This window comes from Daldinia loculata (assembly GCF_022478755.1).
Source record: "Daldinia loculata strain CBS 113971 unplaced genomic scaffold F4817scaffold_3, whole genome shotgun sequence".
Lineage (NCBI taxonomy): Eukaryota > Fungi > Ascomycota > Sordariomycetes > Xylariales > Hypoxylaceae > Daldinia > Daldinia loculata.
Window position 1 is genome coordinate 636,931 of NW_026054857.1, and position 20,803 is coordinate 657,733.

At 47.4% G+C, this 20,803-nt stretch overlaps 6 protein-coding genes across 6 annotated transcripts; 3 read left to right on the plus strand and 3 right to left on the minus strand.

Annotated features, from left to right (window-relative positions):
* Positions 1–1,282: 1,282 nt before the first annotated feature.
* Positions 1,283–3,310, plus strand: F4817DRAFT_356019 (uncharacterized protein; the record flags this gene model as incomplete). The annotated part of the gene is made up of 2 exons (XM_049305736.1): positions 1,283–1,668; positions 1,723–3,310. The coding sequence occupies 2 exons, from the start codon at positions 1,283–1,285 to the stop codon at positions 3,308–3,310; spliced, it is 1,974 nt and encodes a 657-aa protein (XP_049163252.1).
* Positions 3,311–3,760: 450 nt separating this feature from the next.
* F4817DRAFT_324800 (Co-chaperone Hsc20) lies at positions 3,761–5,076 on the plus strand. The gene has a single exon (XM_049301682.1). The coding sequence runs from the start codon at positions 3,885–3,887 to the stop codon at positions 4,767–4,769; it is 885 nt and encodes a 294-aa protein (XP_049163253.1). The 5' UTR covers positions 3,761–3,884; the 3' UTR covers positions 4,770–5,076.
* A 458-nt stretch (positions 5,077–5,534) lies between these two features.
* F4817DRAFT_324802 (uncharacterized protein) lies at positions 5,535–7,581 on the minus strand. The gene is made up of 2 exons (XM_049301683.1): positions 6,634–7,581; positions 5,535–6,519 (listed from the first exon to the last, which is right to left on the minus strand). Exons 1-2 carry the CDS (start codon positions 7,247–7,249, stop codon positions 5,609–5,611), a joined length of 1,527 nt encoding a protein of 508 aa, XP_049163254.1. The 5' UTR covers positions 7,250–7,581; the 3' UTR covers positions 5,535–5,608.
* Positions 7,582–8,503: 922 nt separating this feature from the next.
* On the plus strand, positions 8,504–10,289 carry F4817DRAFT_324803 (uncharacterized protein). Its single transcript, XM_049301684.1, has one exon. It carries the CDS (start codon positions 8,737–8,739, stop codon positions 10,048–10,050), a length of 1,314 nt encoding a protein of 437 aa, XP_049163255.1. The 5' UTR covers positions 8,504–8,736; the 3' UTR covers positions 10,051–10,289.
* On the minus strand, positions 10,174–11,613 carry F4817DRAFT_133876 (SGNH hydrolase). The gene is made up of 4 exons (XM_049297776.1): positions 11,281–11,613; positions 11,071–11,122; positions 10,738–10,926; positions 10,174–10,604 (listed from the first exon to the last, which is right to left on the minus strand). The coding sequence occupies exons 1-4, from the start codon at positions 11,486–11,488 to the stop codon at positions 10,298–10,300; spliced, it is 756 nt and encodes a 251-aa protein (XP_049163256.1). The 5' UTR covers positions 11,489–11,613; the 3' UTR covers positions 10,174–10,297.
* A 2,410-nt stretch (positions 11,614–14,023) lies between these two features.
* On the minus strand, positions 14,024–18,352 carry F4817DRAFT_356023 (uncharacterized protein; the record flags this gene model as incomplete). Its single annotated transcript, XM_049305737.1, has 7 exons — positions 14,024–14,217; positions 14,257–14,518; positions 14,549–14,682; positions 14,716–14,755; positions 14,792–17,584; positions 17,665–17,822; positions 17,881–18,352. The coding sequence occupies 7 exons, from the start codon at positions 18,350–18,352 to the stop codon at positions 14,024–14,026; spliced, it is 4,053 nt and encodes a 1,350-aa protein (XP_049163257.1).
* Between the last annotated feature and the right edge of the window lie 2,451 nt (positions 18,353–20,803).

Here is a 20,803-nt window from a genome sequence, read left to right on the forward strand (position 1 = left end):
CGCATTAAGAATTTGAACCTGGCCAGGCCTCCTTCAGTAATGGATACTACCACGTCGTCAAACTCGAGGCGATCCTGGTATGCAGCATTTGTCAATGTTTCCTTCTTTAAGCCGCGATCTTTAGTTCGAAAGCTTCAGAAAAGGAATTCACTCCCGGTTAAAACAAGCGATCGGAGGCCATTCAGCTCACCAACAATTCGCCTAGTCGACAACGGTGATGACCGCCAAAGCCTAGAGCGCCGTACCGAAGCCACCGACTCTAATTTTAGATCATTGTAAGTTCTTTAAATTCGATTTGATGCAAACCTCCGAATGGCTTGAGGGGTACCTGGTGAGGAGCATCAGCCCTTGTCTCAGGTTCCAAGCCATATACGAATATTTCAGTTTTTCAATTCCAGACACATCCTTTTTTACTGAACTTCATATTCTCAAAGTTGGGTTTCCTGGTCCATCTCGTGCCAAAGTCAAGGAGGATGTTCCATGCCATATTCCCCCTTTTTATGTAACTTGTCAAATGGCGTCATACGTTCCTTGGCTACTTTGGTGTTCCTGGGGTGATAGGTATGCCGCTCTCCCAAGGGAACACATCCATTCTGTCAGGGGTTAATTAATTTCCACCGCGATTTGCTACATAACGGTAGCCTCGCGCTACCAACAGCCCAGCGTGGCCGCCTATTACGAGTTTGAACTGGTTTCGGACTATTTCTAGATAGCCTAAGCCAAATATGGCCAGGAAGCCCAGACTATGTAGTAGTCGTTAACCAGTTGTTAACAAGTCAGGAAACGCTATGGACCTAGAGCTACAACTATGTCCAAGCTCCCAACCAAAAAGTTCGCCAGTTTAGTTGATGCAAGGCACACGCCCGGTCTTTTAATCTCTGTGGACCCATCGAAACCTGTCGATCTTCACCTCTGGTCTTTCAATGTCTATTCTTCTTAGTCGGGTCCCTTTCTTTCCTACTAATAACCTATTCTTTCTTGTAGAACCACGAGACACCGGAGATCACAAACTGAATCTGCAGTGGCATTTCAGTCAAGATCTGACGATAACGTGTTGGGACCCGTACCACTGCTAGACAGCTCCACAATGGGTCCTTCGTATGCTTCTCGCGACCCCGGATTTGCTCCTAATTCTTTTACGATACGAGACCACTCGGCAAAAGAATCGGTAACGAGGGCCGACCGCCCAAACTTCAACGCTATGGGACCAACGTATGCTCAGCAAGCCCAGCAACCAACAAAGTTACCGCCGGCAATGATGAGCAATTACGCGCAGATCGATATGCGGCCCGTTGTACCTAATCGTTCTAGGAGGACCTCAAGTAGCGGGTCTAGTGTTGCGAGCTCAGTCAGAACGAACGAGACTTTCGATGCTATTCTTGCGAGTCCAGCCAGCAGCAGGACGAGCCTCGAGTCTTGGAATTCGAGTCCACGAAGGATCGAGTACGGATGGCAGCGACCGGCGCCAATTAAACAATACAGGCAGAGGAGAGAAACAGGGGAACTCTTAGCTGCTCTCCCCGAAGAAGTTCTGGGACTTATTCTGGACGAACTAAAGAAACTGCATCTAAAGTCTGATAGTACAAGTTGTGCAACATGCATGATGAGGGATTTGTGCTCTGTCGCTGTATCAGGGCGGGGATTGTTGAAAGTCGCCCAGGTCGCACTGTGAGTTCTACAACAGCGGAGACTTAAACAGGAAGAACTAACAGATAGTCGAAGATACGAGGATATTCAATTGGTCGGGGCAGATTCGCAAATGCAAAGGAAGCGATACAAGCTAAACTTCGGTTCTCGTCTCGTACTACTTCGGCGGACATTAAGATCAAACCCGAAACTGGCGGCAATGGTTCATAGCCTGAAAGCTCCAGCTGTGACCCAAGGCGTTCCTCTTGACCTATACCAGAACTTAGTAGCTTCTGTTATCATGGAATGTCCCAACTTCGAACGATTAGTTGGATTTCACCAGAACCACGACTACTCGTTCAACCGTCTATTCCATGCTTTATCCACTAGGCGCAAGTTAGTAGAGATGCATTGGACCATTGAACCCTCTCAATTTCAGAGGAAGCGCCGTCTTTCAAACGCCGCGGCGCTACTGAATTCGGAGAATCCAAATTACAAAGAAGCCCCGGGAGACTTACCACATCAGCTAAGTGAGGACTTCTTAGAGCTTCACGCGGACTGGGAGCATTTGAAAACTCTGTCGATACACTGCCTCCCGGGCGCGACGCTTACACCTGTGTCTCTTATACCTGACATATTATCTCGCTTGCCAGCTCTTGAGAATCTTCATCTATCTCACTTACCTTTTACAGCTTTCAATGATGCGAATCTACTCTCATTGCCACCGCTGCAAACACTCACATTATCGCATCTTCCAGGTGTATCTAGCGAAGGTCTTTCCTCTTTTGTCAGGCGACCCTCGACTCGATCACTTAAAAAGCTTACTCTTCAACATGTGGATGTTGACTCGTTGCCGACGCTCAGCCAGATTCTCTCAAACCTTACGGTATTGGAGACATTTTCTCTAGTACAGAGTTCGCCGCCGATTATGCCGCCAAATGAGATGATATGGTTATTTCCCTATCTGGCGTCGCCGTCGTTGCGCAGGCTGCACTGGGATATTACGAGTAACCAATCATCCGCAAATAGGGCAGACTCGATACTTGCTAGGAGCATAGAAGCAAACGGCTTTCCATCGCTACGGAATTTGCGCGCGCCGAATGATCCCGAAGGAATTTTCCAGTCGCTTTGTAAGCCGATGGAGAAGATTGAGACGTCTAACGATAAGTTCCGCGGTCTTATTTCCAAGTGCACATCGCGACCTAGCCCTCCGGCAACTCCAACAACGCCAAGCACGCCGAAGACCCCGAGCAAGTCCCCGTTAGGTCTTAGTTTCCCAATGGAGGACCAGCTTTTCCCATCCAAGATGTCGAGCAACCTCTCGCAGTCTCGGACCGCGGCGCAGAGCAGACTAGAGGCGGCGCGGCAGACACCTCGCTTTTTCGTAAACGTGATAAACGAGGACGGGTCAGTGGCTGAAGACTATGGCCTTGCGGGTTTCATTGGCCAAGTAGAGTCAAAGATCTGGTACTGCGTGATGCCAGATGAGGGTGCGACAGACGAAAACGGCGGGCTCGTTGATATTTCTGACGTACTTGGCGACCAGGGTGAAAACCTAAAAGTTGAAGGCCGGGAGGGATGCAACGGGCGCTGGAACTCGTATAACGGAAACATTGCTGACAAGAAGGAACGCGAACGCTGGTTTCACACGGAACGCGGACGTTGGCGTCTTGTAACACTATGATGAGGAGTGGCAGCGGATGGACCCAGCTTAGGGTTTGGGTAAAAATGACTTTTTCTGATTCATTTACGCACATATATATACCATTTAAGGGAAACGGGAGGAAATTTATGTTCAAATACCTATATCTGAAATGTGGAGGAAGCAAGGGGAGAATGGGTACGACTCCCATGTTATTATATTTATGTCTATATATGATACCCCATCTATGTAATAATTGGAAAGTAGTTTTTATCGGTTGGAATTGTATATTGTATATTATGGCATTATGAAGAGAGTACATACAACCTCGATCCAAATATTGAAGTTTGAATGAGTTATGTAATAAAGGTACTCCCGGTTGTTAACACCGGCCGTTCGGCGCCGAGATTTCAATGTGCGGGATTATGGCCGAGGAAAACCGCAGCAAACGTCATTGTTCCGATTTTAAGCTTCTTTCTCCAAATCACTCCAACCCCAACTCTCAACTCTTTTTAGTCCTCGAAATAAAATCCAAGAACAAAATCCAAGAGTATATAAGTCTTGTTACCTACTACCGCGGTCGAGTTAGAAGATTAGCAGCAACTACTCCGTACTAATGCGATCCTCTTTACTACCTCGAAGACCGCTGCGGCGTGTCTGCGACGCCTGCAGACAGCAGCAGAGCCGCCATGCAACTTCAACAATAATCAATAATGCCGCTCCCGTCAGCTCCGCCATATCAAACAGGAGTTTCTCTTCTCGCCAACTCACCACAATAAGACCGACCCCATGCAGAACACACATCAGCAACAGCAACAGCAATAGCCTAAGTCTTCAAACAAGACGACACTTATCAAGCAGCGCGGCATCCTCACCCCGCGAACAAGAAGCATCAGCAACAGCAGAACAGGAAACCCCCAAGCCGGCCAGCACGGAACGAGAAGACGGAAAGAAGCTAATATCGCACTACGACCTCTTCCCGCAGACCCTGCCCCAAGGCCCCCCGCCAAAAGGCCGCTTCGCAATCGACGTGCGCGCGCTCCGCCGCGAATTCCTCACCCTGCAATCAACCGCGCACCCGGACCTAGCACCACCCGGCGCATCATCCAAGCGGCGCGCGGAAGCCGCCTCGGCACGCATCAACGACGCGTACCGAACGCTCGCGGACCCGCTCTCGCGGGCGCAATACCTGCTGCGGCAGCGGTGGGGCATCGACGCGGCGGGCGAAGAGACGGGGCGGGTCGAGGACCCGGAGCTGCTGATGCTGGTGCTGGAGACGCGGGAGGCGATCGAGGAGGCGGGGTCCGAGGAGGACTTGGAGCCGGTGAGGGCGGAGAACGAGGCTAGGATACGGGAGAGCGAGGATAGGCTCGCTAGGGCGTTTGAGGAGGACGATGGGGAGAGGGCGAGGCGGGAGGTTACTAGGCTGAGGTATTGGGTTAATATTAGGGATGCGGTTCATAATTGGGAGGAGGGGAAGCCGGTTGTGCTGCAGCATTGATGTACTTGGGTGGGTTAGGTTAGGCATTTGGTGGGATGGATAGATAGATAGATAGATATTTGGTTGTGGAGGTTGAGGAGGGTAGTTTGATGATTTGTACTGTTTCAAGAGAAGGGGGCTTTTCGATGAGGGTTTCTTTGCAGCGTAAGAAGCATCGTGGGTGTATTCAGACGGTTCTAGGGATGGTTCTTAACGTAAACTACCTAGGTACTGATAGACTTAGCCGGAATTGCATTCAGGGGTATTAGATGGCTATGACAGCCCAGGTCAGGTAGACAGGTCACTAAAAGAAAAACTTCTCTCCGTATGCTCCATCGTACATATCCGCCACTAAGACCAAGACAGGCTGTTAGGGATCGTGTTGCACGGAATGAGAGGTAGGGGCCCAGCGATCATTCATCTCTGTTGTGTGTAAAACCATAAGGGTACGAGTAAAAAGTAAGAACGCAACTATATTAAAGCACGAGGAGCTATAAGAACAAGGGTGAGATTCAGTTCCTTTCTCATAGACGAAAACGTGTTGATATACTTGGGAATATAATTCCAATACAATTCCTAGTTCCCGCCTCCGTTAGACATCCGCTTTCTAAGCTCCTCTGCTCGAGTCTAGCAGCTTGCCTCTTTCGAAGGGAATCCAGTCTCAATATACATGATATCGCACACCGAAAGCATAGCCCTTGTCTTAGCATTAGGATTATTCCTCAGCCAAACTTCAGTTTTCTGCTTCAGACTTAGCAAATTCTTTCTACTTAAACGACTATCCAATTCATCAAATTATGGTGTATAAACTACCTAATATATAGAACAATTATATTATAATGGTTAAATACGACCTGATTTTAATATGATCTAGTAAACCTCGCACCGCCCCGCCAAAGTGATTTCGCCTTTCGCAAAGCCGCCTGAGTAGGCAAGCCGGAGACTACCAATACCAGCAATAAAAGAGGCACAGCAGTTGCCACATATATCCAGACTCCAGTACCAGCGATCGAGAAACTATCACTCATGCTGAAGAGAGTTGCGACGAATGAAAGCGGAAGGAATACGATCGCGATGTATGTTAATCGTTTGACATATATCGCTTCAACAACTGATCTACGCGAGTCCAGAAGTTGAATGATAGACGCCATGATAGGTATCATCGCTTCAAGCGCATTCCCATTCTGCTCGATTTGGGCTATGATGTAGTCGATATCCCGTGTTAGAGCATCCCCGTCTTCGACAGGAAGGGAATTGTCATGATGCCTCTTAGAAGGGTTCAGCGATGATTCAACGAACCACTTTAAAACCTGAAGCTTGTGTAAGCTGTGCTGGCTCCTTCGCCGCCACCGATACAAATCAACAACGTCCTCGCTTTCGAAATTGCTTAGGCGATCTTGCACGCTCTGTGTCGAATATTCATACACTTTAATATACCGGCTCATAATGAGCGAATATGTCAGCCACTCGTCGATAATTAGTTTAATGGGACCTGTTGATAAGAAGAACAGGTTGTAAGTTGACGGTGACCTCGTCGACGCGCTTGCGCAATCCTCTAATAACCTTGCGACTTCGTCCATCATAGAAATAGGCCGCACATCCCTGAAACCTGGCGTTTTGCGGAATTCTGAGAATTTTGGCATCCCGCTGATGCTGCCTCTCCTATTCCGATACGGGACTTGGCGTGTTCTGAAGCTGGCTTCTTGCGCGTTATCCTTCGTCGAGAGACAGCCTATAACATCAGTTGATATAGAGTCCATCAACATTAGACCTAGTCAATATTAGCTATTGCCGAATAAGACGCGATGCTAGAGAAATATATCTAGAAGTTGAGAAAGAAGCTTAAGGAATTTAGCATATAGGTAAGGTAGGCTTAACCACATACAAACCCATCGATCACCGTCAAGTTTCTTATATAATATAGAAAAGCATGAGCGAATAAGTCCAACATATCTTCCAAAGAGCTCTGGGAGAGCCCGGCGAGGTCGCGTAGAACTGCCGCGAAGACGGAGATCGTGTGGGATACTAGGGTACGCATCCAGTTCTCCTAAATCGATTGGTCGTTGGTAGTGAAAGTTCGCGAAGTTCTGAGAGCCGATACGAGACGGAATAGACGTCATGAGAGATGATGGCGGGTCTTTCTCAATGTCTACGAATCTCCTCTCAATATGCCCACAGAAGAAATAAGGGTCGACATCCAGAATTCCACCCAGTGTCTCCATAACACTAGGACCGATGTCCTCTACAAGAAGACAAAGTCCGACGCAACTTGAGGACGTATCTTTTGCGATGAATCTTGATGCTGTATCGTTCAGCTCGTCGGTGCCTATCCTGGAGTAGCGTGTGGTTCCATCGTTACGAAACTCCAGGCTCGCGACATGGCATTCGACTTCCTCGACATCTGGCTGTTGGCAAGGACCTGTAAGAAACCCGGATAATGGTCTTAGATCTGGTCGGTCCCGAGATAAATATTTTACGTAGTCAAAGTATGACGGATCCATTTACAACTCGTTTGCGTACCAAGATCGACCGTGCTGCAAGCCAAGCTCTATCCTTCACATCCAATTACAGGGCCGTGGTGGAATGAAATCTAATATCATATCCAGTCATTATCCTCTTATCAGCTAGGTAACGGATAGAACTAGTCGAGGCGTTCTTGAATTCGGTTTGTTGGTTAGATTGGTACCCCTAACTATATAAATGACTGTTTTTCGAACGACAGCGGGAGAGCCTAAGATACTGAAATACACATCGAGCAAGACGAAGATACGATATTCAAAATGATTGAATCCTCCAACTAGGACTCTAAGCCAATGACGATTCAAGTTTCTTTGCACGCGAGGTTGCTAATGCATCAGATGAATAGTTAGCATGCAGTAGCTCATGTGCACAATACGCAGCCACAATAGTGGAACTATACTTTGACTTGCTATAGTTAACTACCTCATATGCGGTAAAGTGCCCTGCCAACCTACTACCTAGGTATCTAAGGACTTGGTTCTATATGGCAAGCCGAAAATTGCCTATACGGTAAGAGTAGTTTTCTAAACTCTGTAGTTTCGTCATTAACGTATCTAATACCCTGTTACGCAGATCGTAGAGAGCTCCATGTAAGCCGGGGTCTGATCACACCGAAAATAGCGTCTTTTCAGTATGAAATCCAATTGATACCGTTCCAATCGATCTCCTTAGGATTAAGTTTTCGGGACATAATTTATCATAGAAGTAGACACGACGAAATACGAGATTAGAGTAGATTGGCATTTCAGGTGCTTATGCTTGTATAAGTAAAAAGAGCCTCAACTTCGGACGTCCTCGCAATACAATTTCTCAACCCTAGCTTCATCCTTAACACTACGACTTACATAGAATTCTATCTCGATAGTTGGACAATTTACCACTTGTATGATATTTACCTACCTGTATTGAATACAAAGAAACAGGCAATGCTATAACAACTAGCAACCTCTTGTAAAGCTACATAGAAATTACCAGTAGTGCACATATTTCTTAGACAAAGCGTTAAAAGATGTCCGTCTCTAACGATGAAATAAACATATCATAATATGCAGTGCAACGCGAAATATAGAAAGATGAGAACATTGAACTGATGTTAAGACATTCCTTAGAAGAGCGAATCACTGTATACCGTTATGATGATAAATGCTTTATGCAACAAAACGCTATAGAATATATCTCCTCCAGGCTGCTATACCCCACCAACAACCGCCCAAGCTTCCCCACGTTCACCAGCAAGCAGCAGAGACCTAGGTACCAACTAACAACTACGTACCTAACAACTACAAGCCCCACCTTCCAGCTTACAATCACAACTTCACCTTCGACTTCCATCCTCATCTTAATTTCCTACTCGACGTGATACCCTCCCCATTTTCACATTTTCACATTTCCACATTTCCACAGACCAAACAACCTTAATCTTATGAACTAAACAGAAAAAACCCCCGAAGAAATAACCAAACCGACCATGGCAAGCCCAAAAGTCACCGAGGCACTAGCCCAGGTGCAGTCGTCTCCAGACCCAGCAACAGCCTTCGAAAGCCTCCTCACCAACTTCCAATCCATATCGACACCGCAGACCGCATCAAACGACTTCAAGGCCACCATAGAAGCCATCACCAGCAGCCAGATCTCCTCGCAACTCGGCGTCGTAGCCCAGCGCTCCCTCCTCAACTCATTCATCGCCGCCGCGCGAAAATTCAACAACGCAGACCTATGGGTCGACATCGCCAACCACGCTCTCGAGACCCTGTCCGCCGCTAGCGGCCAGGCTTCCGCATCGGTCTCTACTGCGACATCGGCAACTACGTCGGGTACCTTCGCCGACCAAGTCGCGGCCCTACTCGAGCTCGCCGCCGACGGCTACGAGACCAACGAAGATAACGTAGCAGCCGCCCGCGCGCTCTCCGAGATCCCCCTCGACAGTTCCCAGCGCCGGGTGTCGCCCGAAGACCGCGTTCGCGTATGGGTCCGCATCGTGCGCAACTACCTCGAAGTCGACGACACCACCGCCGCCGAGACCTACCTCAACAAGCTCAAGAACGTCATCTACCAGGTCACCGATCCGACTCTCAACCTACATTTCCGCCTTTCTCAGGCCCGCATCCAGGATGCCAAGCGCGAGTTCCTATCCGCCAGCCAGGCCTACCACGAGATAAGCCTATCACCCGCCATTTCCGAGGACGAGCGTCTGCACACTCTTAGCATGGCTGTGAAATGCGCCATCCTAGCCCCCGCAGGTCCCTTGCGCAGCCGCGCTCTCGGACGGCTATTCAAGGACGAGCGCTCGCCGAATCTACCTGAATTTGGCATGCTGGAGAAGATGTTCTTCGACCGACTCCTAGCAGCGAGCGAGGTGCAGAAGTTCGCCGAAGGCCTTGCGCCTCACCAGTTAGCAACCACGGCAGACGGGTCGACAGTGCTGGCCCGTGCCGTTGTAGAACACAACCTGCTAGGTGTCTCGCGACTATACAGCAATATCGGCTTCGACGCGCTAGGCGAGCTGCTAGGACTAGGTGCCGACCGTGCCGAGGACACAACCGCCAAGATGATCGAGCAGGGCCGCCTCGTGGGCCGAATCGACCAGATAGAAAGAATAATCTGGTTTGAGCGTGGCGAAGCTTCAGGCGAGAAGGGTAGCGGCCGCGCTGAAGTAACCGTGGGAAAGGAGATGCGCCGATGGGATGCCAACGTTCAGAGCCTAGCCGAAGAGGTCGAAAACGTGACGAACGCGCTGCAACGCGAGTTCCCCGAATTCGTCGCGGCGAATCTAGTAGTATAATAGAAGTATAAAGGGTAGACCAAATCGCAAGCAGAGGGGAAAAGAAAAGGGAAACGAAGCATTGTAGGGAATTCTTAGGTTTACGAGTATGGCGTTGCCGGATAATGACTAAATGCATAGATACGGCGTCAAGGACAGACACGTTGTAAATGGTACAGGGGGGTTCTAACAAGAATAATCCCTCCCCACGAAATAGAGTGTTAAGACGGATGAATTAAACGAAGATAAAGCTCCTTAATCTATTAATCTAGTCTAGATCTGTCTTCCGCACGACGATGTAGCCTTGGCTAAGTAGTCTCGGGTTCCCTCTTTCTTCCTCGTATATCATGTCCTCGATGGCTTGCTTCTGCCGCGCATCCATTGCGATGCTGCTAATATCCGTGTCTTGAGCTTCCGCAAGTCTTATGAGCTTGATAAGTTCTGCGGCGATCTTCTCTCCCATCAGGTTGTAGCCGGCTTCTGTCAGGTGCACGCCGTCCATCTGCCAGTACTTAGGTCTATCTGAGGGCTCCATGTTGTGGTATGGTATGACATCGTGTAAGTCAAAATAGAAGCTATAACATGCAATGTTAATATATATAATATCTTACGTCGGTTTAGGAACCGGTGGAAGCCCCTTCCCCGATGATAGGGGTGCAGAGGTATCGCTTCTCATATAAGATATTAGAGGAAAGCAGTATCACTTACAAGTTTGGCTTCCTGTATTCCTTAATGGCGTTGTTTACTTCATCGCGTCGTTCCTTAACGTCCTTATATCGGGCTCTGGTGTCTGGTATCGTCAAGGCGAGTACCTTGCTACCCTTCAGGAGTGGTATATCCCAGGTTCGCTTCAAGCCAGCGACGATATCCTCAACCGCACATCCCCAACCAAGGTCGCTACGTACGGGTAAAAGCTAAAGTTAGCTTAGGAGCTCCAGGCGGGTACTTGAATGGCTGAGATTATTTCCCTTTTAAGGGATATATATGGAGATGGATACATAGGTAATTTGAAAAGAAGTGAGCTAAAGGAAGGTAACCTACTTCGTTCCACCTAATACAATAGTCCAATCATAAAATTCCGATCTCTTTTTCCCTAATAGAATAAGTCAGTTTAAGTTGGCTAGTCGGTTGACTTGTTTTTATTATTTGGGGGGGGGGACAGATTTCAAATGAATATAGTGATTCATATGAGATATCGAAATGAGCAGGGAATGTATTTCGTAGAAAACGACCTTAAGTAGAAGTACTCACATGAATCCCGCATTCGATCGAGAAACGAGCCCCGCGTCACCAAGTCGCCCGGCACGCCTTCGACCTCATACTGAATCTCGCCATAGCCGTGACCTAGAAGCGCCTCCTCGAGCTTCTCAGTAAGTTTCTCCGCGTACGGCTTGCCCACCGGGAACCCAGACGTCAGGGAGTTGCCGAAGCAGAGAATGCGCAGCGTCCTCCTAGGCATTTGGCCGATAGAGTATCGAGGATACCAGAGGCGGATAACTGAATCGAAGGAGGAACTCGATTTTTGAAATGGATCAGATGGTCGAGAGTATATGAATGGTATGGGTAGGGGTCACGAGGTTGAACCGGAGCAGTGGATAAGGAGACCCAGTCTAAACGTCAACACATCCACGAATACTAAGTAGCAAGTGTGTGAGGTATCTACCTGAAATAAAGGTATACGAGCAAGTTCGGCAGATGCAAAAGAAATTAGTAAAATAAGAGCAAGAGCAGTCCTTTTTGAACCCAAGGTAAGAAGTTTAAGATTACAAAGTAACCCGTGAACCGAGAAGCATGAGCAAGGCTGAAATGTTGGAAAGCACGTGGAATGAGTCTAAAGGTTTCAATGTTGGCAATGCGACATGATGCGTCAGGCAACTGCCCCTCTCCTTCAATAGGTTTGGCCGGCAGCTGCGATAAGCTTCGGAGCTATGTGGGGCAGAGCTGGGGTCATGCCTGTTATGGTGGACGGTTAGGACATTTGTGCCAAAATCAAGAAAATGGGTCGGGGCTTTCCAAAAAGGGTAATATAGCAGGTGCACAGTATACTATGCGGGGTATATACAAAGTAAAATATATATTTTTTTCATTATTTTATATTAGATAAGCATAATTCGGCCAATCAGATTAAAAGATTTGATTGTCAATTTAAATCTTCAATTACTTTATACACACAACATATTCAAATAACTTTTCAAAGACAACAATCTAAACGTTATAATTGGTATCATTTTATAGCTTTAATTGATGCGAAAACAATGATTTAAGTTGCATTTGAATCGGCCTTTTGGCTGTTATGTTATAGTAGAATCAAATAGCGCTTGTCTGGAGAGGCAAGCACGTGATACCCTTTAAAAGCATCTTTGATGAAGTTATTCCAAACAGATTCCAGATACTTTAATAGCAATATAATACTTAATACACATCGCATTAACATGCAGTTTGGTCCATTATTTTCGCATCAATTAAGGCTATAAAATGATACCAATTATAACGTTTGAATTGTTATATTCGAAAAGTTATTTGAATGTGTTGTGTGTATAAGGCAATTAAAGATTGAATTGATAATGGAATCCTTTAATGAGGATGGCCCGGATAATAAGGCCTGTATAGCTACATATATATAATTACATAGCTTTTTAATATCTTTACCAATTCTAGTTTGAATTACATGCAACTGGAGCCGTAATTTTTGTTATTTTTTAATTGAAATAGTATTGTTTTTTAAAAAAGACTTAAATAAATATTCGTTACGTTATTATAGTATAAGTTGAAAAAAATGTATGTATTACTTTGTAAATTGTGTACACAGGGCAGATAGTCGAGTTTATACTGTACCCCTAGCGTTACTATTACCGTATTAGACATAGTGCCACCGACTTTTTCGATTTTGGCACAAATGTCCTAACCGTCCACCATACCTGTATAGCGTCAGCCCTGCGAAGCTAAATGATTGAACCCTTATTATTCCACATGTCTCATCCATTGCTACATATGCTGGTTGATTGGCGTTTTTATATTACATTCTATACATCGCATGCATCATTGATAACGGAGACCTCAGCAGATAGAAAAGTAGCTTGAATATACATAAAGGACCCATCTAGCACAGAGGCTCCTATCCGGAATTTTCACTCTATACAAATCTGAAGAACTACAAATCGTATAATCGTATAATCGTATTCGACCACTTGTAAAAAAAAAAAAAAAAAACCACTAGAGTCGTTCCCAGACTCCTTCATGACTTCCAAAACAGTCAACGAGAAAGTTTGATCCACCATACTTTCGTCATGGCAGAAATTGAACGGGGGAAAGGCCTACAAACAGCTTATAGTACCAATAGAGTTGAAACTTGAAACTCTACTGTTTACGGCGGTTAGACAAAGCTTGCCCGAGTGGCCGAATCGGATATAGTCCGGGACGTGGTTAAGGGTATTTGTTGGAAAATGGTGTTGGTATATCTCGAACCTACGCGCTTGTATATAGTTAGCGTTTACGAGCGTTGTAATAGGTCCTACGAGTGAAGTAATAAGTCGACCTTCAAGTTGTCAAGAGTTTGAAATGCGATAATACAAAAGAGTAAGGAATCAAAGTGAATTCACAATCAAGTCAAACAATCAGCTGGTAACAGAGTGTACCGTAAACTATCATTCATATACACTAAGAATAACCACGCTCCGATAACTTCAGTAATCCATTTGATGCTGAAGATGCAATAACCTCCTCTTGGAGATAAGACAAGAGTTCAAAAGGACCAAAATATTTACATAATAACAAATGAGCACCGGGGACTATGCTATGCCTTTCTACCATGTGACTCGTCAATTGCCAACCCGATTGAGTAAAAGGAAAAAAAAATACTGATGAGTACTCGCTTGCGCGTTCAAGAACATTCATTCTTGTAAATATTTCGACGTAAAGAAACTTCGAGCCAAGGAATTAGTGAACGCGTCCAATAATGCTATCCGGTGCGTTTTAATGTTATGTCATATGTCGGTTAAAATGCGTGTCCGTGGTAAGGAGGATTTTGTCCTCGTCCGCCAGGCGGTGGACTCTGTGCTGAGAATGGGGCGTATGGTTGCATGCCCTGTTGGTTTACGCGAGGATCGAAGTTCCCAGGGGGTGGAGACCTAAACCCCGGCCCAGGCGACGACCAGCCGCCTTCTTGCTCGTAAGACATTGGACTTGGACCTCCATAGCTACCGTAGCTAGGAGTCTGAGGTACATTACCGCGACCCATATTAGAGTACATTCCAGCAGGCGGTGGCATACTGGGCGATGGTGTACGTTGTTGATACTGCTGAAAAGCTTGTTGTTGACGCTGATTAATTGCGTATTGTGCAGCCTGGCTACTCCAACCCTGTTTCATTTGTTGTTTTTCTCGCTCTCTTGCCTCAATTGCACCTACTAGACCTCCACTGGTTTGTGGTGCATTCTTATTACCTGCCATGGTAATTAAAGGAGAACCTGTCACACGCGCCACATGTTCTTGCTCCCGAGCTGACAGATGAGAGTCGCTGACCCCTTGTCCGCCGAGAACAGCACCGGCACCTCTGGACCCGGGGCGTTGGAGTAGCTCGTTTGGCCCCCGAGAGCTTGGACGCTGCAATAGATCTTGCGAATTATTTCGAGAGTGTGTACCAATATAATCCGAGCCTTGACTACGGTTCAATGGAGGCGTTGGCGTACCCGTTCTCAAACCCCCAAGACTCATCCCCGATGAATGCCTCTGGTGTACATATTGCGGCGTAACTGCAGCAGCAACCGCTCGTTGCTGGACGAACTCTTCGGGTGACAGGGCAGGTCCCGCGGGACCAGACCCAGGAGTTGCAGGTTGCCAGATCATGCTACGTCGCAATGTATCCTCTGACTCTTGACGGTTATGTCCCATCTCAGCTCCGGGTGATCTACGTGGAGGTACGTGAGCCGGCGAATTAGAGCGAGGTCCGGGCGAGAATGACCTCGGCTGCGGGTTGGTAGGTGTTGGTGTCTTCGCGACAGGTGCTGTTCCATAATTCAAAGTCGGACCAAAATCTATGTCCGGAATATCTAGATTCGCGCCACGAGCTTGTGTTGGAGAATCATCTGCGTTTCCAATTGTTCGAAGGACACCTGCTCGTGGGCGCTCCCGGTCACTGGAGGTTGCCGTATCCGTCGAAGGGCGAGAACTGGCGTAGTCGGGGCTATCGGTAGATGCCGAATCATCATAACGGCTACTCGATTGGCTTTTGCTAGTATCAACGCGATGTACGCCAAAATTTGGAGGGGCCCGAGGTGTCGTATTAAGAGGACGGACCTGGCCTAGTCCAGCCGCATCGATGCGATTGCCCGTCAGACTTCCGCTGCTCGTGGATGGGGACTGTGGTGTTACATCGTCGCGAATATGTCGGTGTTGTAGACTGTCGCTACGAGTTGGGAGTGGTTTTCTGTAAATAGGGGGAGAAGTGTTTAGCGGTGGCAAAGGCTGGCGGTTAGCTGGAGATCTTGGTCTATCAGGGCCGCCAGGGCCTGGTGGGCCTTGCGGTGGATAGCCGCGGTACATGTTCTCCTGTGGGTAGTTTGGTCGGCCTCGCCCTGGAGTCATATTCGGTGGGGGACGGCCGCGGCCTCTTCCGGGAGGGGCCATACCATAAGGTGGTCCTCGTTGACCTGGAGTCATGTTACCTGGCGGCGGGCCATATCCAGGTTGTGGTGGTCGATTACCAGACGCAGTACCGGGTCGAGAGGTAGGTGTTTTTGGCCGGTTACTGGGACCTGGGTTGGGACCTGGGCTGGGACCTCGTGGGCCAGGGGGTGGAGGACTCATAGTTTGGTTTAGCGGCGATCTCGATCTCATTCCGGAGGGGTCCATTTGAGGCGGTGGTAGCCCAGGACCAGGAGACTGTGGCTGGTTTTCCCTTAAAACTTCACGAGATCCGGCATTAGCAGATATCCCAGCGTTGTTGACGTGATCATGTACCGGAAGTTGTTGACCACGTTGGTCGGGTCCCCGCGAAGGTGGTCCACGGCGCTCCTCGTTGCTCCTTTCATTGTCTCGTGGGTCCTCGCCTACAGGGACCCCGCCAGCTGTTGCAAGCTGCGCGAGGGTAGTCATGGATAATCGGCTATTAGCGCGACGCATCTCGGGTGAATGGTAAGGACGGGTCGTAGGAACATGGCCAGGCGCGTGGGAGAAACTAGGGGGTTGGGACACCGGCTCCGGGGTTGGCATCCTCCGGATTCCTTCGAAATCGCGGATCGGAGGGTCTGTTCGATCTTCGTCGGAACTTATACGCTCCGGAGTCGCTGCTAAATCATTTATGAACGCACGTCCTGCATTAGGGCCCCTCATGGATGAGGCTGGGCTCGACGCATATGAGCTATCCTGGTGAGAGGGCGGCTGAGGAGGCATAGCGCCAGGGATATTGGAGTCTGACGCATTACGGGCATGGCCGGACTTATCTCCAATCACTGCAGAGGCGTCGGGAATAGGAGGGGCCGGATCATTTTTGGGGGGAGGTTGACTACCGAGCGACATAGATCGAGATGTACGAACGGGAGCCGGTGCTTCGTCAGCAAAACCAACACGAGGCTTCGAGGAGCCCCCAGCAGCGGGGCCAAAACTAAGGCGCTTGCTATTGCCGTTGGTCTGTCCCGAACTGGAACTCGAGCTTGCCCCATCCTCGGCGCTATTCATGCGGATGCCGGTTAGCTCCTTGAGCTTCTTCCTCCATTCCCGTTCGTTCCAGCTTGAACTACCTTCAGTTAAGATTAGTCCTGACACATCCATTAATTCTAAGTAGCCATAGCGCTTGTGCTTCGGCATGGCGAACATAAGGGACCTCGAATCGAGGACACTTGCAACCAATCTCCCTGGGCGGCCATAGAGGCCGAAGGTGTCCCAGGTAGGAAATAAAAATCTGAGCATCATCTCGAAGCCGCTGACCGCCGGATGCACTTCAGGCATAATAAACACGAAACCTTCGCTCTCAGTAGGCGGGTCCGAGTGAATAGTGATATTTCCCTCAATCTTGACCAGTGTCGAAGCATCAATTAGTGACTTGGCTTGGGGATATAGGGCATACGCCGAATAGGCGTCGCTGATGGTTGCTATGGGTAGCATTTTCTTGTGCTTCTTCCCCTCCTTCCTGCTGTCATAAAATTTTATATCTCCCTTGAGTAGTGGAGTATGTCGATCATATGGGGACTTTTTCTTATGCTCTTTCTGAGCTTTTATAAATTCCTTCTCGTCCGGCGGTGAAATAACACACCAGCAGCGTCTCCACGGAACGCCAGCTCCAAATCGGACTCTGACCCATTGGTCCATTGGCGTACGTGATCTTTCCATAATGACACCGATATTATTCAACGTCTTGCCCTTGCCCGCAATCAACGCACCCGTATAGGCTTCTTGGAGAGTCGAATGCTCGAACATGGCAAGTCGGATACCAGCAGTCCATTGTATGAGGGAATGTCGAGAGTTGAAGTGCAAAAGATAACGGTTCCGTCCCGCTGTCGATATACTGAGAATATTTTGCAACGGCTGCTCATCATTCGACCTTGTAGGTAGGGACTCGATCTAGGTATGTGTTAGCTCACAATCCTGTCTTAAAAAAGTATGGTCCTGTATGTTTCTTTTCGATCAGCCAGTGTTCATACCATCTTAATAGAAGCATCCGTCAAGTTTAGGAACTTTGGCAGAACCTCCCCATCTTCCCCCGCAGCATCCAATTCAGCCGCATCCCACAAGGATAATACGGTTCCCACCAACTGTGCAAAGCATTCGGTCCAGGTGCGATCGGGGTTCGGTTTCCCGTCTGAAAGCTGTTAGGGTCCTGGTCCTGAAGGGTTCAATTGGTCATAATGCGAACTCACGAGTATTCTGATCGTCAAGTTTTAGGAAATAACCCTCTTGGTATAGTTTATTCGCATGACTATTGAGGAAAGTAAAGATAGGCTGGAGTTCGGGAATCGTATCTTCGTTAACATCCATGAGGGGCGGTTGGTAGGTTTGCACCATAGACAACGGCCTAGAGGAAGTTCGACTTGTAGTTCTGCGATGCGTCTCACTTGATATGGGAGTTATATCTATTGGGGAGCTATCATGGTCAACCCGGGCGGGAGATGCTGGAATAGGCGTCGAAACAGCGCGAGCTCGAGTTCGTGTGCGAAAACTACCAACGTTGATGATATGATGGCTTTTAGTGGTAGGGGCCGAATTCAGCTTGCCGTTGGATGTGGGGGCCTGGTCGTTCGGAGGTGACGACAAAGGTGTGGGAGAGGCGCTATGTACGTTTTTCGGGTCACCGTTGTGCTGGAAATGGTGAGAGCCGGAGAACTGGGACATAAACGAGAGCACTTAAAGTTTAGAAGGGACTAGTTAGCATTAAAGGGACTTGCATAAACGGGTTTAATGGGTTTAATGCATGAATTGTGAAGAGGAAAAGGGAAATAGTGGGACAATAAAAAAAATGATGTATGCGTATGGCGGGGATGTAAAGTTAAGTGAATTGAATATAATAGAATATAATATAATATAATAATATAAGAATAGCGTGTGCGCAACTGTCAAACTTTAAATCGTAGAACGTTTAAAGCTTGATCGCATTCACAGCAACCACGCATCAACTTGCATGTAGCTGTATGTAAGGATAATGAGTGGATGAGTGGATAATTATTGTACATAGTATGACAACCTATGTTAGATGGAGACCCGGGAATACGGCACCAACTTTCGGTGTGCAATAGCCGGGTCCAGGGAGTAGGGTGTTTTCTTTGTCATGGCATGGAATGCGACAATTGACGCTCGATTGACACTCGATATATTCCCACCAACTAATATCTCGACGACTTGTCGGATGTATGTATGAGGGTGTGGGAATAGGCGTCATACATGGTGTACGTGTAGGTATGTTTAACATAGATATGCTTGTGCAAGGTATGATGTATGATGGATGGAGGGATGTTGCCTCACAATGCAACTTGGAGGATTTGAGAGGTAATATCTGATTCTGATCAAAAGACAAGAAAAGGAAGACGGAAGTTATGATGAAGAAAAAAAAGAAAATACTAACCACGATTCCGAGCCATCTTAATCTCCAGCTAAGCAAACCCAGCAGCTCCAAAGCAAATGGAATATCCAAACAAAATCCTATTCCATCAGATGAGTTGGCTTAAACGTTTGTTCTCTCTTTCGACTACCTGGAGATGAAGGACAAGGGTGGCCCACAAAGGGACGAGTCGGAGGATAATGTCGATTTAGTGCCGAGTCGGTTTATCGGTATTAGGAAGATATTCAAGGTACTTAAAATGGTATGTATCACGGTTTGTCGCACGTAGATCGAAAAGCTGTAAGGGAAAAATAAATCTAGATTATAGTCGAAGATGCAAATGACCAAAAACCCAAAAAATAGTCGAATTCCAAACCGTCTCGTAATAGGTGGGCGGGAACGCTGGTTTTGTAGCTCGGGTTCTTAAGTGTCTCCACGCGATACGAATTTGTGGAATGCGAGGGAAGGGTACAGGCTCGGATCCCCGTATATGATGTACGAGTGGTTATCCTGTAACAAAGATCAGGGCGGCCCGGTCTTGCCTTTCATGTGATGCTTCTCCAGATAAGCTCTATCTTGTTCAGTGAAGAAAAAAGCAAATTCAAGCTCAAGTGTAATTATGAAGCTTTATTAAATCAGCCTAAGGGTTAGTATAAGTTGCCAGCCGCTGTCTACCGAGACGTTTCCGAAGTACGGAAGCGCCGGACAGTTTGATATAATTTTATCCTAGCAAGAGTCGATATGCGCGCTCGTCTAGATCCTATATTTGGAGCTAAGCGTTCGTCTTTCGATCTTTTGGTCTTCGGAATTTGATGAACGGCAACAGAACTTTTCCTGATTAAAGGTTGTTTTACACGACAAGATGCAAACGAATATGTAGATGGATCGGGCGAGTTTACTTCTGAAGGAAAGAAACAGGCTACATTAGGTAGGTTCGTATCTATCTACACACACAATAACAAGGTGGTATGTTAGCATGGAAGGAGAAAAAAAAGGCTGATGACAAAAAGGATGACGGAGCAGGGGCATACGTCAGTCCGAAAAGACGATAGCGTGCTCGTTAACAATAGCTGGCAACTGGTAATAGTAACTTCATATTAATGGGTACTCTCGCTCTAGTTCGGAGATACCGTGTCATGTTCTAGTGGCTACAAATATAGCTTAGCCTACCAGCTACTGCGAAGCTACCATAGACTATTATAACATACATACACATGAGTAGCAGTCTTGGTTGCAGCTTGCAAGGCGTCAGCGTATATGCATACATACGTAAATACGTCCCTTGGGGTCGTACTATGGTGTATTGTACATACATGTATGTAGGCATGTATATACGCTAGACATGGATGTGTAGATCAATCCTCCAGTTTGCAGCAAGCAGCTTTGCTAACAACAATTGCTGACGATTAGCCGACCTGACGCCCCTGTTTTTGATATGAATGCCGGGTCCTACTGTAGGTCTAGGAAGATCAACCTAATTTAGAGCCTAAGATCACTAAGATCATAAGAGGCATCCTTGAATTCCATCATAGCATACATGGCTTTGTGCCGATAGCCAGAGTCTTCAACAAGTAGTAAGCGGGTATTAAAGGAACCACGCTACCATGGTCCTTACCGACGAAAACGATTGGATAGAAAGGGGCGTCGGGTGAGACGGATACTTCCATATGTGGATGCGTATGACCAGCCTCTATATTTTCCTTATTTTTCGGATCCAAAGCTCAGTCACCCCAACCCAAGGATGGGAT

What these genes read in the sequence shown, in the direction of transcription:
- F4817DRAFT_324802 (XM_049301683.1), bottom strand. Translation starts at nt 7,249, where the DNA reads ATGGATCCGTCATACTTTGACTACGTAAAATATTTATCTCGGGACCGA. An exon ending in TGACGGTGATCGATGGGTTT is followed by an intron (nt 6,520 to 6,633) that starts GTATGTGGTTAA and finishes AATATTGACTAG; the next exon opens with GTCTAATGTTGATGGACTCT.
- F4817DRAFT_133876 (XM_049297776.1), bottom strand. Translation starts at nt 11,488, where the DNA reads ATGCCTAGGAGGACGCTGCGCATTCTCTGCTTCGGCAACTCCCTGACG. An exon ending in CGATCGAATGCGGGATTCAT is followed by an intron (nt 11,123 to 11,280) that starts GTGAGTACTTCT and finishes TTATTCTATTAG; the next exon opens with GGAAAAAGAGATCGGAATTT. An exon ending in ATTGTATTAGGTGGAACGAA is followed by an intron (nt 10,927 to 11,070) that starts GTAGGTTACCTT and finishes ACCCGTACGTAG; the next exon opens with CGACCTTGGTTGGGGATGTG.
- F4817DRAFT_324803 (XM_049301684.1), top strand. Translation starts at nt 8,737, where the DNA reads ATGGCAAGCCCAAAAGTCACCGAGGCACTAGCCCAGGTGCAGTCGTCT.
- F4817DRAFT_324800 (XM_049301682.1), top strand. Translation starts at nt 3,885, where the DNA reads ATGCGATCCTCTTTACTACCTCGAAGACCGCTGCGGCGTGTCTGCGAC.